Source organism: Gastrolobium bilobum, unplaced genomic scaffold (genome assembly GCF_033153095.1).
Source record: "Gastrolobium bilobum isolate Gb01-03AN ecotype WA unplaced genomic scaffold, APGP_CSIRO_Gbil_v1 utg881, whole genome shotgun sequence".
Lineage (NCBI taxonomy): Eukaryota > Viridiplantae > Streptophyta > Magnoliopsida > Fabales > Fabaceae > Gastrolobium > Gastrolobium bilobum.
In genome coordinates, this window is record NW_026898866.1 from 289,970 (window position 1) to 303,821 (window position 13,852).

The window sequence follows — 13,852 nt, forward strand, 5'->3', positions numbered from 1 at the left end:
GTTAAGAAAGAGTAGTGGGCAATTGAAGAAATTTAACTGCGGCGAATTTAGTTTAACTTTTTTGTATTTTGACCTATTTTTATTCAACTACCGAATCTATTAATGCTACGCGTCAGTTGCTCGAAGGTTATTTGTCTTTGCATTACCATTTACCAGTGAAAATAATAAGGAAACAATCTCTCTCTGTTCCAAACATGGCAATACCACTACGTCAGTCGGTTATCACTCGGTCAATTGCCCCTAATTTTTAGGAAATAAATATAATATTTTAGATATTTCTGTGAAACAAAATGGTAACTTTTGGAAGTTTAAAAAGAAATAATCAAATAAATTTGGGTTGTGTTTGCTATCATTGTATTTGTATATAACCCTCTTCAAAACAGAACAAACAAAACCCTAAAAAGGGTTCTTGTAAGAACCAATCGCCGCCGGATTCATCTATAACATCGCTACTCTCTCGTTTCTTTCCTTTTTCATCACTGCACCTTTGCCACTTTCTCTTCTTTTGCCTCGCTTTCTCACGTCAATTTTGTGCTTGTTGATTAATAATAGCAATTTATTGTCTATAATTATGGAAACCTACTCGGCGGAGCTTAAATTAAATTCCTCAATCTTTTGCTGATTGATTCTTCAGTTTTCGTTTCAGCTCCACGGATGACTTGGGCGTAGTTTTCATGGAGATACTTTATTACTATTACTATTATTGTTATTTTAATTCTGTTCCCAGTAGTTATAAGTGAGAACTTCTGAAGTTGTAAATATGGGGCTTCGGCGCTTTGATGTGGAAAGTTTTGATTTTTGAGTTGTTTAGCGGCTTAGGTTTTGGTTTCTGGTAAGGGGTAGTAGTGATCAGGTTTTAGCTGGTGAAACTCCAGATGATCAATTTGAGATTTTGAAAATGTTGTCTGAATTAGGGACGAGGCCGATGCTTGGTGGTAACGAGGGTTCCTTTGGAGATGATTTGGAGAAGGAGATAGGGATGTTGCTTCGTGAGCAACGACGACCAGAGGCTGATGATCACGAACGCGAACTCAATTTGTATAGGAGTGGATCAGCGCCTCCAACTGTGGAGGGTTCTCTGAGTGCAGTTGGAGGGTTATTTGGTGGTGGTAGTGGTGGTGGTGGTGGTGCTGTGGCTGCTTTTTCTGAGTTTTCCGGGGCTAATCATGGGAATGGTTTTGCTTCTGAGGAAGAGCTTAGGTCTGATCCGGCTTATCTTTCATACTATTATTCGAATGTGAATTTGAATCCTCGTCTTCCGCCTCCTTTGCTTTCAAAGGAGGAATGGAGGTTTAATCAGAGAGTAAAAGGTGGAGCTTCTGTTCTTGGTGGAATTGGAGATAGGAGAAAAATGGTTAAGGGTGATGATAATGGTGGTAGATCATTGTTTGCAACCCCGCCAGGTTTTAACTTGAGGAAACAAGAGAGTGAGGTGGATAATGAAAAAATGAGAGGGTCCGCTGAGTGGGGTGGTGATGGACTCATTGGTTTGCCAGGCCTAGGTCTTGGGAGCAAACAAAAGAGCCTTGCAGAAATTTTTCAGGTGGCTTGCTTCTTTCATTGTCTTTTATTTTATTTTTTGTTTCCTTGGCTGCCTTACTGTCTTGCATCTGTTTCTTTTTCCCTGAATTGTATGATGTTTCATATTTGTGTGTTCACTTTGATCTTTGACACATCATAAGATACTGGTTTCCGAGATTGAACATACAGTTGATTGATGCATATTTTGTGTTCTGATGTTTGAACATGTGGTTTAATCCTGTGGGAATTAAAGTTTGATTCATTTAACGCCAAATGTTAACATGCCTCTGTGGCATGTACTTTTTCTATTTCCAGTGCTTGTGGTGTTGCAAAATGGCAGTATAAAATTCACGTGAAGCTTTTTTGTTTTTGTTCAACTTCTTCTGATTTTCAGACCCTTCTTGTTTTTCCACTAGACCTTGACCTTTTTTAGTTTCATACTGGCTGAAATACTGATACTTACATTTCTGTACCTTGCTCTATTGTACCCACTGTATAATCTTTTGGGCACATTGAAACCTATCAGACCACAGACAAGTTGAATAACTTCGGAGTCAATTGACTTGGCTGTGTGTGGGGTTTACATTCAGCACTTCCAAAAAAATTTGTTATTGGCACATTTGTAATGTTACATTATTGAAGCTTCTGAGCATATGTTGATCATAGTCCTGCAGCTTCTTTTGTGATTGTATTGCTGAATTCATATCTTTCAGTCTCTCATGTGTTCAGCTTAATCTTTATTTCTCTTTGAATTTTGGAAATTTGCATGACTATTCATAAACTTCTTTTAATAAAATAAGCTTCCTAATGAGTTATATCTTGTATGTTGCTTGCTACTATCAACTGTAGATTTTCTGCACTGAATTTCATACATAAATATATGTTTCCGTATTTTATATTTCTTTATTTTTGTACCCTTTTTCTTCTACCCATCATTAATAACCTGTAATTGCGCAGGATGATTTGGGACGTAACAACTCTGTCTCGGGCTTTCCTTCTCGTCCAGCCAGTCGTAATGCATTTGATGAGAATGTTGAGATGATAACCTCTGCTGAAGCAGAACTGACTCATTTACGCCATGATTCTTCTGCCACTGATGCTTTAAGAACTGGATCAAATGTTCAGGGGTCATCTGCATCCCAAAATATTGGCCCTCAAGCTTCATATACCTATGCTGCTGCATTAGGTTCTTCCTTGTCACGAAGCACTACACCTGATCCACAACTTGTTGCTAGGGCTCCCAGTCCTTGCCCCACACCTATTGGTGGTGGTAGAGCCGTTGCTGCTGAGAAGAGAGGTATTACCAGTCCTGATGCATTTAATGGTGTTTCATCTGGCATCAATGAATCTGAAGATATTGTGGCTGCATTGTCTGGCATGAATTTGTCAGCATGTGATGTGTTAGATGGCGATAACCATTTCCCATCTCAGGTTGAGTCAGATGTTGATAATTATCAGAGATATCTTTTTGGTATGCAAGGTGGTCAGGATCATGGAAAGCAACATGCATATTTAAAGAAATCTGAATCAGGACACTTGCATAATACAGCTTACTCTGATTCTGGTAAGAGCAATGGGAGTGGGTCAGACATTAATAATTCATCCTTGGATAGGCAAGTTGAGCTACAAAAGTCTGCTGTTCCTCCCAATAACTCATATTTCAGGGGATCACCTACCTCCCCTTTTAGTGGTGGGGGTGCTTTGCCTGCACAGTATCAGTCTTTAGATGGTAGCAATTCATCATTTACTAACTATGGCCTGAGTGGGTATGCTGGAAATCCAGCATTGTCATCCTTGATGGCTAGCCAACTTGGAACTGGTAATCTGCCACCCCTATTTGAAAATGTAGCTGCAGCATCAGCAATGGCCCCTGGAATAGACACAAGAATTCTTGGAGGCGGTTTGGCCTCTGGAGTTGCTGCTCCATCTGATATGCACAGTCATGGTAGAATGGGAAATCAAATTGCAGGTGGTGCTCTTCAGGCTCCTTTTGTTGATCCCATGTATCTTCAGTACATGAGGACATCTGAATATGCTGCTGCACAACTTGCTGCTCTGAATGACCTGTCTGCAGACAGGAACTACTTTGGCAACTCATACATGAATTTACTTGAGCTTCAGAAAGCTTATCTTGGGACTCTGCCTTCACCTCAAAAGTCACAATACAGTGTTTCACTGGCTAAATCAAGTGGCACCAATCATCATGGTTATTATGGAAATCCTGCGTATGGCATTGGCTTGTCCTACCCAGGAAGTCCAATGGCAAACTCTTTATCCACTTCTCCAGTTGGATCTGGCAGTCCCATTAGGCACAATGACCTGAATATGCGTTTTGCTTCTGGAATGAGGAATTTAACTGGCGGTATGGGACCTTGGCACCCAGATACTGGGAACATTGATGAAAGCTTTGCTTCTTCTCTGTTGGAAGAGTTTAAAAGCAACAAGACCAAGTGTTTTGAGCTTTCTGAAATTTCTGGTCATGTTGTTGAATTCAGGTTTGTTTTTTCACCCGTTAGTTGTTTTGGTGCTTAATTTTATATAAACCTACTGCCTACTGAAGAAGTAATTTCAATGAATTTTCTCTCATGGGCAGTGCTGATCAATATGGGAGCCGGTTTATTCAACAAAAGCTTGAAACAGCAACTACTGAAGAAAAAAACATAGTTTATCAGGAAATCATGCCACATGCTCTTGCTTTGATGACTGATGTCTTTGGTAATTATGTGGTTCAGAAGGTAATTATTAGTCTCTCTTTATTGCCCATGCATACTCAAATGATTCTCTTTTAGGAATCTTGTTAGAGTGACAATTTGTACCTGGCAGTTTTTTGAGCATGGACTTGCATCCCAGAGAAGAGAGTTAGCCAACAAGCTTTTTGGCCATGTTCTGACTCTTAGCCTTCAAATGTATGGTTGTCGGGTCATCCAGAAGGTATGGACAACTTTGGGTGCTAGTAGTTGATATTTCTATGTACGGCTTTGTATCCATAATATGTCATCCTTTTTCTATTTGGATGCTTCTTTAGGCCATAGAAGTTGTTGATCTGGACCAGAAGATAAAAATGGTTCAAGAGCTCGATGGTAATGTCATGCGCTGTGTACGAGATCAGAATGGTAACCATGTTATTCAGAAGTGTATTGAATGTGTCCCTGAAGATGCAATCAACTTTATTGTATCAACTTTTTTTGATCAAGTTGTGACACTATCAACCCATCCATATGGTTGCCGGGTGATACAGGTAAGATTACTTAAGTGCTTATGTTAACTGTTTTATGTACTTGATATCTGTTAACATATTATAATATCTCTTGCATGGCAGAGAGTACTGGAGCACTGCAAAGACCCTAACACACAGCAAAAAGCTATGGATGAGATTTTAGGAGCAGTTAGCATGTTAGCACAGGATCAGTATGGCAACTATGTTGTCCAGGTTTGTAATTTATTCTGACCAACTGTTTGGGCTTTTTACTGCAACAATTATTGATGAGGAAGTGGAAGTCATACAGTAATCATGTTTTGTTTGGTTTCCTGATCTTATTTTTTTGCTTGTGGATTCCCTGCTGCAATCTAGCTTTCTTGTGATAATAGAGATTCTGGTAGGTTTTCTGCACTTCTGGTTGAGTATAATCCTAATAACTCTCCTCTCATCATGTTTTTTCTGAAATTATTCCCCTTTATATGGATTTTTTTTACAGCAATCCTGTCAGTTGACTCTTTTTATTAGTGTATGAATGTCTTCTCCTCCTTTGTTTTACCTTCATCACATAAAGCATTCTCTTTGTCAATGATATTAAAAAATTCATTAATTATAAACTTTTTTATGTTTGTGATTTAATACTTCGTTTATTGTGAATTTCTTGGAAAACATGTACTCTTTAGTCATAATTGTTACTTATAATTCTTTTTTTAATCTTGTTGCTTTACGTTATCTATTATCTGTAGTCTAGTCCTTTTTGCTTTATGCTTATAACATGCCATCCAAATTTTGCTCTCTTGTGATATAGGCTTCTAGTCCTTTCTCCACTCAGTATTTTGTACTCCATACACATGAAACTATTATATTACGTAAAATGATATCCATTTAGCATGTCAGTTAAACTTGTCAGCTGATTTCTTTTTTTGTTTCATCTTCTCCTCTTAAATAATAGCATGTACTTGAACATGGGAAACCTCATGAGCGTTCCGCTATTATCAAGGAATTAGCAGGCAAAATAGTTCAAATGAGTCAGCAGAAGTTTGCCTCAAATGTTGTGGAGAAGTGTTTGACCTTTGGAGGTCCTTCTGAACGCCAATTGCTTGTGAATGAGATGCTTGGCTCCACGGATGAAAATGAGCCTCTCCAGGTATTTTAACTTTCTTACACACCTCCCTCCCTCAGAAATTGAATGATACAAGTCTGCACATCAAATTGAAAGAACAAGTACAACAACCTCAAATATGACGGAAAATTGAATTTTTATTAATATAGAAAAACCAAGGTATGCAAGAGAACACTCTTTACAAAGGGCACTCCCCTTTCACTCAAATTCAAATAACTATTCTTGCCTGCATTCCATGGACCACAAACCCCCTATATATTCAAGGTTCACTTCCTAAGCTTACAAAAGCTAGTTGTACCTTCTCTGTCTCTGGCGTTGCATGAATTTCAAAGTACATTTCTGCCCGGACTATCCAACCTAGTGGATCAAACCCATCAAACACCAGGAGTTCAACTTTGGGTGCCCACGCCTGCTCATCCATGGACCCAATACTAGTTTTGTTTGTTTGGCTATGATCTCTCATGGGTGCTGTCATTTGACAGGTCCGTCCCTTTTTTTTTCATTCAGCCTTTCACCATGAAGCAAAATTCTTCAATCCCTTGTAGTTTCTTGTCCCATGTCACTATCCTTCGATTGGTTTCGCTGGTCTACGTCTTGAATGCTTCAATTGATTTCTCTATATGTAAATAAAATATAAAATAATACATATTCTTTTATATGTAAATATAATTTTTACATAATTATGTATTCATATATTTAAAATATTAAACATACTAAATTATTCTATATTTATATGAAATAGGATTATAATAACATATTAATCATTAATTATTTATACTATGGTTATTTTTATGAAAATAAAAATAAATGACATCAAAATAATATCTTAGTTTTGATTAAATTTAAATAATGATTTAAATGTTTTTTTTTATCTGTGTTATATATATATATATATATATATATATATATATATATATATATATATATATGAGATAGGATCCTTTGACACCAGTGTCAAATTTCAAATTTGACACCTCATCTGAGAGCCGTTAGATCAAAAAAGATTAACGACTCTGATTTGCAAGCATGTGACACTATTGATCTAACGGCTATCATATGAGGTGTCAAATTGGAGTTTTGACACTGGTGTCAAATGATCCTACCTCTCTCTCTCTCTCTCTCTCTATATATATATATATATATATATATATATATATATATATATATATATATAGATCCTAAGATAGGATCTCAACGATCTGCATGATTTATTTTAAAAATAAGAGTAAAGCCCTTTTTGGGTCCTTTACAAAAAACACGGTCCTCAATTTCGTCCCTTATAAAAGAAAGTCAACTTTTGGTCCCTCTACAATTCCAGTGCTTTGAAAATGTGGTCCTCAGAAATTTAATGAAAATCTAATTTAGTCCCTAAAAAAGACTAATATAGGTTTTTCTTTTGGAAGGAACGAAAGTGGAGACTATATTTTTTGTTAGGAATCCAAAAAGGGCTTTACTCTAAAAATAATGTTCTCAATGCATCCAAGGCTGTTTAATGTTTAAACAGAATGACGTGTTTTTCTCATTTTCGATATTGAACTTTGATCACCTGAGTTTTTGGGTCAAGGAAAAGGATGGTTATTACCCTCCCTTTCCTTAGAATTCTTACGACAATAGTAATAGTAAGTGTTGTGGATGCTCTCGTTAACGAACTCTCAGCATGTCATTCTTGCAACTGATAAATCAGGTTCTTCTTATATACAGGCAATGATGAAAGATCAATTTGCAAATTATGTTGTACAAAAGGTGCTGGAGACTTGTGATGACCAACAGCGTGAGCTAATTCTTTCACGAATTAAAGTTCATTTGAACGCATTGAAAAAGTACACATATGGAAAGCATATTGTTGCACGTGTAGAGAAACTTGTTGCTGCTGGAGGTACATATTCCTTATTTTCATTATCACTTGTTTTGATATATTTCTGCATCATGTGTATGGTTTAGGTGCATGTTTGCCTGAATAATAGGATATATGCATGTAACTGCCGCTGCTAATTGTGTACCATTATATGCTTTTGATTGCATGTGTTTGGTTTTTTGTTGAGTTTTCATTGCGAAGGTATTACATGTAGCTTGCCAACTGGTGTTCTAATTTCTTGCAGAAAGGAGAATTGCTGCCCAGTCTCCTCATCCTGCTTAGGTGGTCATAGAAAAAGAATGTTGTTTGTACAGCTAACTGAGGCTAGTGTGAGCTTCCTTCTCTCTTGTTCTCATGCATCCAGAGGTTATATTTACCTATATTTCGTGATGAGTAGTAACCGATTGGAAATAAAATTATCGGTTGTAATGAAGAAATGTACATTTTGTAGTTTTAAGTTTATACATAGAATTTAATCGAGGTGAGAGGTTCAGATGTGTAATGCACCTGCAGAGGAGATATATTGACAATACAAGCCTTTTTTAAGGATGTAAAGTTTATAAAATGGTGAGGTAGTTTATATGTTGTTGACGCGACTGTACAAAATGTTGCCGTGTGGAGAGCTGTTTATGTTTAGGTGAGAGAGCAGGGTTTTTCTTTCATGTATGGTTATTGACTTTATTCCCCAATTTTCCAAGTTTACTTTTCCCTTCATTATATCTTGTGATAGCGATATTGTTCTCTGTTTCTTTTAACAACGTAATAGTGTCGAACAAGTTATTGTTATCAACATATTTTTATTCATATCGTCTTTTTTTTTTTAATTATTATTATAAAAGTAGGGGTAAGCAACGGCAAAAAAAAAATGGAGTATGTCAAGGGTTGAGTGAAATATACTAGCCTCAACCATGTTGATTTTCTGTCCCAGATATGTAGGGCAATGTCAGTGATTGAATCCGTGTTGTCAATAAGATTAAACAAACCGACCCTTCAAGTGAAATAAGTAGAAGAAGCGAATACATGCAATGCTCTACAAGTCTTTTAAAGAGAGTTTAAATTTGATTCGTGGCGTTAAGTTTTTATGCTAATCTAGTGACGTTGTTCTACATCTTCAAAAGAGTTATAAACTAATTAAAATGAGTTATTCTTTTGTTTCTTTTATAATTTCAGTACGCTTTGTAACATTCACGAGTACCATTTATACAATGCAAAACAAAAGAACTTGAATTGAGTAGCATAACTTTATTTTCATCATATTGTTATGGCTAACTAATAAACAGAAAACCCATTTTACAGCTTCTAATTTATCATGTTATTGAAAAACTGAGAAGGACTCATTTATGATATTTTATCTTAAATTAATTGAAAGTTTTCTTTTCCTTTTAATCTAATCTATTTGCAGATTATCGGTTATATCTTTGCTGTAAAAATTTAGATAATCAGCATATATGCTGCGACGAAAATAGGCCACATAATAGTACAATTGTTATCGAGGCACCCCATAGTTTACATTTATGTACTGGTAGCCAAAAAAAGTAGCACGAAAACTTCCCTATCCATCAAATTATATTCAAATTCAATTAAATTAATCAAACTTCATTGGATCATTCGACATTTCCATCAATCCGAACAAGGTAATTCACTTGCTTATCCTATCCTATTCACCAAACAAATCCTTACTTTTCGAAACTGAAATCACATTGTGAAGACAAGCAGTTTGCTAACCATATAAAAAAGAAAAAAAAGAAGAAGGGTACACGCAAAATCTCATTTCAAAGATAAGAATGCAGAGGACCTGAAATGACATGGGTGTAAGTTATTTGTAGAGTAAACACCCTTTTTAGTCCCTGGCAATATCTACGAAGTCATTTTCAGTCCCTGGCAATAAAAAAGGACCAAATTGGTCCCTGAAAGTACAAGAAAAGGGTCACTCTACATATTTGGGAGTTGACATAAGGACTAACATGACCCTTTTTTTGTAATTTCATGGACCAATTTCGTCCTTTTTTATTGCCAGGGACTAAAAAGGACTTCGTAAATATTGACAGAGACTAAAAAGGGTGTTTACTGCTATTTGTATCCTAATCGTCGTCCTCTTTTTCATCAATCTTTTGGCCAAATCCTCTAGGCCCTGTCCTGGCTCTTGCCACCTTCTTCTTCCTCGTCTTGCTTTTGTTAGCTGCTTCTTCTTTCTCAAACTTGTCTTTCTCTCTCTTTTGCAGGAAATCTGTCACTGCTAAATAGATTACCTGCGACACAAACAAAAAATGGTAATTATTACCAAATAATAGTAACTTAGTTGGCGGATCAGAACTGAGCGTATGGGTAAAAATATTAAAAATATGTGTTCGATCTTACTAATATCGGGAGTAATATAAAGAATTAATGCTAGACCCGTCCTGAATCAGACTAGGTGTAAGCAATGGATTGCAATATTTTCCAAAAAAAAAAATGGCAAACAGTAACTAGATGCATTCAGAGCAACATAAAAGTGTAAAAAACTTCATTCTTTGAGGGCCTTTTACCCCAACAGTAAGAATGGATAGGCCAATGAAAGCAACAAAGAGAAGAGCTGATATGACTGTTGACACCCCACCATCGGTGTTGGAGACCAATTGCTCCGTAGCATCAACCGCCGCGGCTTCCGAAAGTAGAACATCTTCAGCAGGAGTGGCAGCAGCGAGAGGAATGAGGCCAAGTCTGTTATTTCTTTGAAGTGGGTTGTGAAAAAGTATGAATTTTTTGGATGGGATGATGATGGGTGAGGTAGATGGCAGAGATGATAGAGTTCTAGTTCCAAGAGGCAAGTATGAGTATGACTTTGAATGGAAATTTGAAGAAAGGAAAGTTGCAATCTGTGGAGATGAGGATGATGTAAATGCTGTGGCCATGGCTCTCATCTGCTGCTACCTCATCCTGCAACCACTTTTCTTTATGTGGCCCATGTTTCTCCAATGAGTCAACTTGGGTTGGGTTCCTTTTGCAGACTCCGGTTGGTCAATAGGATCTATAATAGTGTTTTACTGTTGCCTATTTGTGAGACCTATTATTTTGTGGGTTTTATTAATTAATTTCATGTTAAGGAGATAAGTTATCTCATGTCTTAGACATAAATTTGTGGACTCCACCACTTGAAAAAAAAAAAATGACACAGTTATCGAAAGATGTGTAGAAAAAAAATTTATCACATATAACATAAAAATAATTTTTTCCTTATTTTGCTGCCTCAAATGGAATCTGGGTCTTGGACTGCATTTTGTTTTTAATTTTGATATCCAGATTCAGAGTATACAAGGCCCATACTACCCAAGTACTCGTCTAAGAGCTCAAAAAAAGAAAAAGGCTTCGGATTTTGATACCAAACGATTCTAGCTCAATTGACGTATAAGTAAGGGTGTAAATAGGCCAGACTGGCCTAGCCCAGCCGCCTACATTGAGCCCAGTCCAGGCCTGGTCTTTCTGAAAAGTAGAGTAGACTTAGGCTTATAAAAAAGTTTTTTTAATAAATAGGCCATAGGCCAATTTTGTCAAGCCCGGCCTACAGCCTTGTAGGCTGGCCTATTTAATTTATTAAAATAAAATAATAAAATAATATTTATGTTATGTGGCAAAGACACAGTACCAAATACCAATATCTTTTACTTTTTGTGCTATTTTATTTTATGAAAGAAAAATTTGTCTAATGTCTCCAAATTTTACATGCTGTTGCAGCTTAATACCATGGAGCAATGGGTACCTTGTTGGATTATGATGTTACTGATGAAGATCTTTCAATAATACTCTTCTTTCCCTTGTCTTGATGGTGGTTTAAAGATTTTTAGATGAATGACATTCTCTTGTAGACTTTATTTCAGCATCCAGTAATTGTATTTTTCTTATTTTTCTCATTTCTTTGACTCTATTCCTCTATGATATACATTCTAGAGCTGAGGTTTTATGTTGGCTCTTTCTTGTTTGTCATTTTTTTCTTATGAGAAGTACTAGTGCATGCATAAATGAAACTTTCTTTGCACTATACTTTTTTTTTTTTTTTGCTTAGTATATATAGTAGGAGGCCTACAAGGCCTGTAGGCCATGTCAGGCTTTCTTATTTTTTGAAAATGGGCCGGGCTTGGCCTACAAATAAAGCCTTTAATAGGCCAGTAGGCCAGATATGCTGGATTTTTTTGACGTATGCTTAGGCCAGGATGGCCAAAGCCCAGCCCAGCCCAGCCCATTTACACCCATACGTATAAGAATTGAATAGGTGAAGATGAGAACATATGTTCTATCCTTCCAGACCTGGTCGGGATAAATCTATAATTTATATTAAAAAATTATAAACACACTCAAATAACTGAAAAAATATATAAATTTTAAATGTTTTAATATAAAAAATAATAAATTATACATTATTGTCCAATAAAAGATCGAAAAAACATATAATGCTTGTGATATTGATGTTTAAGGTTCAGTAAACGACATATCTGACTATAAATCAAATCAAAAAATTCTGCATAGTGCATGACTGAGATAATATTAGTATTGTAGGTACATAACTTATGTAAGTCAATAAGTAACAGATAACTCAAATATGTCAATTATGATTTTTTTATGGAAATTTTTTTTTTGGGAATTTTTTTTTTTTAAAAATTGAGCCGGGTTACAAGTTTTCACCAAAACTGCCAGGTTGCACCGGGTCTGATATTTGACTGATTTAATGTGATAACTGAACCGATTAGATGATTGGTTCACCGAGTTCCGGGTCGACCCGATCGATCCGATTTTTACAACATTGATAAGTACTATGGAAGATGCAGAGAAAACTAATAGAGTTTTATAAGAGTTATGTTATAGGAAAAATGATTGTGTTATGTTATAGAGATTCGTTTTGGGTGCCGTAGTTTTTTTTTTTCCTTTCAAAACATGTGGGTCCCACAAAATGTTGTGTGTGTAAGAAATTCTTTGTGGTCATGTTAAATGATGAATGCAAACCCCAAACTAATAAGGGATTAAGCCCATGAATCACTAAGGTCGCTTAAGGTTTATAAAATTATTTATATTTTTTTTGTAACTATAATAATGCGATGAGAGAATAAAGTATAATATTATTGGATATAACCCATATTAGATGAACCAGAATAAATTTGTGTACTCCTTTTTGTTCCCTGCTCTCTTTTCTATTTTGCAAATGTAGAAGAGAGGTAGTAATAGTTAGGGGTGTAAATGGGCTAGGCTGGGCTAGGCTTTGGCTTAAATAGGTCAAGCCTGTGTAAAAAATATTGGGTATGGCCTGGCCTATTAGCCTGTGTAGGCTTCAAATTATAAGTCTGACCTGACCTATATTGAAAAAATAAAAGCCTTGGCTTAGGCCTGTTAGCCTGTTTAAGCCTATCAAACATTCAACAATTAAATGAATAACTAAAATAATATTATTTTATTATTCAAAATTATTAAATAATAATTTTATTTATTATATTTTAAATAAATAATATGATATAGACCGGCCTGTAGGCTTATAGGCCCGACATGTACAAAAAAGCCTATGACCTATTTTTTAAATAGGTTTTTTTAAAAGCCCAGGCCTATTCTGTTTTATTACTTATAATAGGCCAAGTCTGACCTAATATAGGCTAGACCGTAGGTTCTTGTAGGCTGGCCTAGCCCATTTACACTCGTAGTAATAGTAGTCGTTGAGAGCCTGTTCCATAATAATGAATATCCAATCGATTAAGACAGGCCCAATAACTCAAGCCCCATATTTACAACAGTAAGAAACTTACAAAAATTTAATTATTTTTCGACAAAAACAAAAAATTTAGAGTAAATACACTTTTTGGTCCTCAACAAATTTCACGATACCCACTTTAGTCCTTAACAAATAAAAAAGCTATTTGTGATCTTTAAGAAATTCAAAATAGACCTATTTAGTTGAAATCATGATCCCTTACAAATTTAAAAAAGACTTAAATTAGTCCATCAAAAGGACTAAAATGGTTCGTTTAGAATTTCTCAGGGACCACGAATAGCCTTTTTATTTGCTAAGGACTAAAGCGGGTATCGTAAAATTTGCTGAGGACCGAAAAAATATTTACTCATAAATTTATTCATTTCTGACAAACTACAAAAGTTGAAATAAAATAAATTAAATCTGTTCAAGAATTAATTTTGTATGTAT

The 13,852-nt window shown here is 35.7% G+C and overlaps 2 protein-coding genes across 5 annotated transcripts; one reads left to right on the forward strand and one right to left on the reverse strand.

Moving 5' to 3' along the window:
* The first annotated feature begins 386 nt into the window (after window positions 1-386).
* LOC133284818 (pumilio homolog 2-like) lies at window positions 387-8,283 on the forward strand. 4 transcript variants are annotated; one of them, XM_061481923.1, is made up of 11 exons: window positions 387-1,543; window positions 2,479-2,558; window positions 2,631-3,073; window positions 3,164-4,016; window positions 4,115-4,256; window positions 4,345-4,452; window positions 4,547-4,759; window positions 4,841-4,951; window positions 5,670-5,864; window positions 7,542-7,716; window positions 7,940-8,283. In XM_061481923.1, the coding sequence occupies exons 1-11, from the start codon at window positions 899-901 to the stop codon at window positions 7,975-7,977; spliced, it is 3,003 nt and encodes a 1,000-aa protein (XP_061337907.1). In that variant the 5' UTR covers window positions 387-898; the 3' UTR covers window positions 7,978-8,283. The 4 variants fall into 4 exon arrangements, with proteins under 4 accessions (XP_061337907.1, XP_061337909.1, XP_061337908.1 ...); XM_061481925.1 differs by having other exon boundaries at window positions 2,631-3,057; window positions 3,151-4,016; XM_061481924.1 differs by having other exon boundaries at window positions 2,631-3,047; window positions 3,141-4,016.
* Window positions 8,284-9,277: 994 nt separating this feature from the next.
* On the reverse strand, window positions 9,278-10,672 carry LOC133284857 (uncharacterized). The gene is made up of 2 exons (XM_061481968.1): window positions 10,221-10,672; window positions 9,278-9,944 (listed from the first exon to the last, which is right to left on the reverse strand). Exons 1-2 carry the CDS (start codon window positions 10,593-10,595, stop codon window positions 9,777-9,779), a joined length of 543 nt encoding a protein of 180 aa, XP_061337952.1. The 5' UTR covers window positions 10,596-10,672; the 3' UTR covers window positions 9,278-9,776.
* Window positions 10,673-13,852: the final 3,180 nt, after the last annotated feature.

What these genes read in the sequence shown, in the direction of transcription:
- LOC133284818 (XM_061481922.1), top strand. Translation starts at nt 899, where the DNA reads ATGTTGTCTGAATTAGGGACGAGGCCGATGCTTGGTGGTAACGAGGGT. An exon ending in GGTCATGTTGTTGAATTCAG is followed by an intron (nt 4,017 to 4,114) that starts GTTTGTTTTTTC and finishes TCTCATGGGCAG; the next exon opens with TGCTGATCAATATGGGAGCC. An exon ending in ATGAAAATGAGCCTCTCCAG is followed by an intron (nt 5,865 to 7,541) that starts GTATTTTAACTT and finishes TCTTATATACAG; the next exon opens with GCAATGATGAAAGATCAATT.
- LOC133284857 (XM_061481968.1), bottom strand. Translation starts at nt 10,595, where the DNA reads ATGAGAGCCATGGCCACAGCATTTACATCATCCTCATCTCCACAGATT. An exon ending in TATCCATTCTTACTGTTGGG is followed by an intron (nt 9,945 to 10,220) that starts GTAAAAGGCCCT and finishes TTTGTGTCGCAG; the next exon opens with GTAATCTATTTAGCAGTGAC.